Source organism: Amblyomma maculatum, chromosome 2 (assembly GCF_055883805.1).
Source record: "Amblyomma maculatum isolate TAMU_Amacu chromosome 2, ASM5588380v1, whole genome shotgun sequence".
Lineage (NCBI taxonomy): Eukaryota > Metazoa > Arthropoda > Arachnida > Ixodida > Ixodidae > Amblyomma > Amblyomma maculatum.
The window spans coordinates 187,005,469-187,008,590 of NC_139345.1; the positions used below are offsets into that span (position 1 = coordinate 187,005,469).

General features: G+C 49.6%; 1 protein-coding gene across 1 annotated transcript; it reads right to left on the bottom strand.

The window, feature by feature from the left end:
* Positions 1-1,373: 1,373 nt before the first annotated feature.
* On the bottom strand, positions 1,374-2,171 carry LOC146200619 (uncharacterized). Its single transcript, XM_084592411.1, has one exon. It carries the CDS (start codon positions 2,169-2,171, stop codon positions 1,374-1,376), a length of 798 nt encoding a protein of 265 aa, XP_084448537.1.
* Positions 2,172-3,122: the final 951 nt, after the last annotated feature.

The following is a 3,122-nucleotide window of genomic DNA, read 5'->3' on the forward strand; positions in this document are numbered from 1 at the left end:
ATTTTGGACAGGCATACCTTGCGGTATGCCTGTCGCGGATCGTTGGATTACGATCGACAGGCTCGAGCTGCGCTCTCAGGTACGACCCGGAGCAGACGAACTCGAGTACACACTGGTCTGCGCGGACAAAGGCCGGCAGACAAGAACAGCTGCGTACAAACCTTGCGATGTCTCGGAGGAGTCTCTCTCAGAGCTCCGCTCAGACGGTCGCGCAAGCGCGGCCGTCGAAGCGGTGGGCCGTCGAAGCGGTGTCGTGTTCCCGCCAAAAGGAGCCAATGAGAACAGCCACTAGGACGCCAGGGCGAAGCTGTGGCCCGAACGACAGTGACAAGTCGTCCGAGTCCCTCTCCGCCGCCTCAGGCGGGAGAAAGGGAACGAGGAGAACAACTGGGAAGCGGGCGGCGGCCGAGCAAAGGGCAGCTGCAGCAAGCCCGAATCCCACAAGCTGACTGGTGTGAACATGCTTTTTCAATGTTCTCATGAACCGTTCAGCTTCACCATTAGCTTGAGGCACAAAGGTGTGATCCGATGGTGTCGAAATTCTAACTTTCGAGAGTGCAGCAAACTCTCTGCCTTGAAATGGTGGTCCATTGTCAGTTTTTACCTGTGCAGGGATTCCAAACTGGCAAAACACTCGTCGCAGCAAGGGGAGCACATTGTTCGCAATCGTGGAATGTGTGACTTGTAGCACTGGGTATCGCGAGAAGTCGTCTATTACCACCATGGCGTACTTTCCATCTGGGAACGGACCACAGAGGTCAACCGAAACTTCCTCCCAGGGACCATTGCGTGGTTCAGTGATGGCAAGTGGTTCTTGCTTTGCTTGGGGAACGACTGACTTGCCACCTGGATTGTCAGAAACTTGGTACGTGATCTGGACAAGCCTCAGATTGGTTGCTGCTGTGAAGCTTAAGAGTGGTGCACAGTTTCCTGGAATGACAAAAACGTCTTCTTCAATGCACTTATCTTTATTTCTCATTGTAACAAAGACTTTGCCCAAAAGTTCAAGTGGAGACGTTGATTTGTATGGGAACACTCTGATGGATTTTTCTTGGAGATTCACATTTAGGCGACAGTTCTTGAAGTCATTTTCGCCAACAATTGACATTGTAGCACCCGTGTCGATTACGAAAGTGACTGGCACATTGTTGACAGTGACAATAGCCTTTGGAGATGAACTTGCTTGAGGGGAAGTCATGGCAACAAAAACGTACTCGTCGCTGCTTGGACTGGTGTCACAGGTGGCTGCAGGCTCTCTAGTACTTGAACTTTTCTCACTGCAGGCTAACTGTGTGTCTGAATAATTGTCACAGTCCACTGCGTGTACTGTTCTCCTGGTTGAGCGACAGAATCGTGCAAAATGACCAACATTGTTACATTCCTTGCAAATCTTGTCCCATGCAGCACAACTGGATCGACGGCCTTGGTGAGGCCACTTGCCGCCACAGTTGCGACAAATCTGCTGACGAGACACGAGGTCGCTGCGGTGTGTAGGCCTGTCGTGGCATCTGTCGTTCATTTCTTGGGTGTTGGCCATGGTGTTGTCCTTCCTTGTGTACTGCGAACACCGCCGCATTGTTATCGACGTGCTTTTCGGTTTCGGACACATCCCGTTCGACATCCTCGAGCATTCTTCCTTGCTTAAGTAAGTCCGGTAATGTGAGGGAATGAAGCATGGCATACTTTCGGAGGCGAGACGACGTTGTGGCGAGAATGATTTGGTTCTTGACTTCAGAGTCGACGTTTTCGAAGTTACAGTGGCGAGAAAGCTGCCGGAGGCGCGCGTAGAAGGCGTCCATTGACTCACCAACGTTTTGCTGAGCTTGACGAAATTTATAGATAGCAAATGTTGAGTTCACTCGCGGCGCAAAATATGGATTCAGTTTCGCTCGAGCGGCATCGTATTCTGGCGTCGATGTACTCTGCGTGGTTTGGGTCGTGCTTGTAGCCGCCGCACCTTGCGCAGCACTCTCGGGGAGCGAGCGATATATGTCGTAGGCTTCTTCACCGACGTAGTGCAGGAGGAGCGCTTTTTTGCGTGCATCTGCCGAGGTATCGCAAGCTAAAAGAAAGTTTTCGAGCGTTTCTATCCACTTCTTCCATTCGTGACCAATATTGTTGTCGGTAGCGCGCAGGTCAAAACTTGGGAAGGCAGGGAGCACATCTGCCATGACTACGATTGCCGGTAGCCGCTTGTTGCTGATGGGTGATTGGACGGACTGACTCTTGATGTAGTATTCACCTGAGATAAAAGAGCTCTTATGACACCATCTTAATGTTCCCGGAGACTGTGATGGGATCCGATTGATTAGATTGGGCGAGACACTGATGAAGCGAACCTGTTAGTTAAGCCGCCATGTTTTTATTCCATAGTGGCCAACAGAGTGGCAACATTCAGCTAGATGCCGATTACAAACACTACAGGTCGTACAAGCATACGCACCTACGTGTAGTCATGATAACCGGGCAGTAGAAAGCTTCAATGAAGATGTAGAATCGGCAATGGAGAAAGTAAAAACACATCATACTGTACTGATGGGCGACTTCAATGCCAAAGGTAGGTAGAAAGCCAGCTGGAGACCACACAGTGGGCAACTATGGCACTGAATGAAGAAATAGCAGGGAGAGTAACAAGCTGAATTTGCAGAGCGCAATAACTTGCGAATCATGAGTACCTTCTTCAGCAAACGAAAGAACCGCAATTGGACATGGAAAAGCCCTAACGGGGATGCTAAAATGAGACTGAACTCCAGCATTCTGCGGGATGTAGAGGTAATCGGAAAGGCGCGATGCAGTGACCACAGGATGGTAAGATCTCAATTAATTTGGATCTGAAGATGGAGCGAAACAGATTAGTGAGGAAGAAGTCCATCAAGGAATTAGCGGTAAGGGCAAAAGTAGAATTCAGGCTCTCGTTGCAGGATAGATATACTCAGTGCTAATCGAGGAAGCCGTCCTTAGCCCAGAAACATTGAAAAATAATTTCAGAGATATCATTACTGAGTGCGCGGTAGAAGTAGGCAGTAGAATTGTTAGAGAGGATAGCGGAGAGCTGCCTAAGCAGACGAAAGATTTGATTAAGAAACACCAAAGCATGAAAGCCTTCAACCCAACATATCGGA

Bases quoted from the DNA above. Each gene is read 5' to 3' on its own strand.
- LOC146200619 (XM_084592411.1), bottom strand. From the start codon at position 2,171: ATGGCAGATGTGCTCCCTGCCTTCCCAAGTTTTGACCTGCGCGCTACC.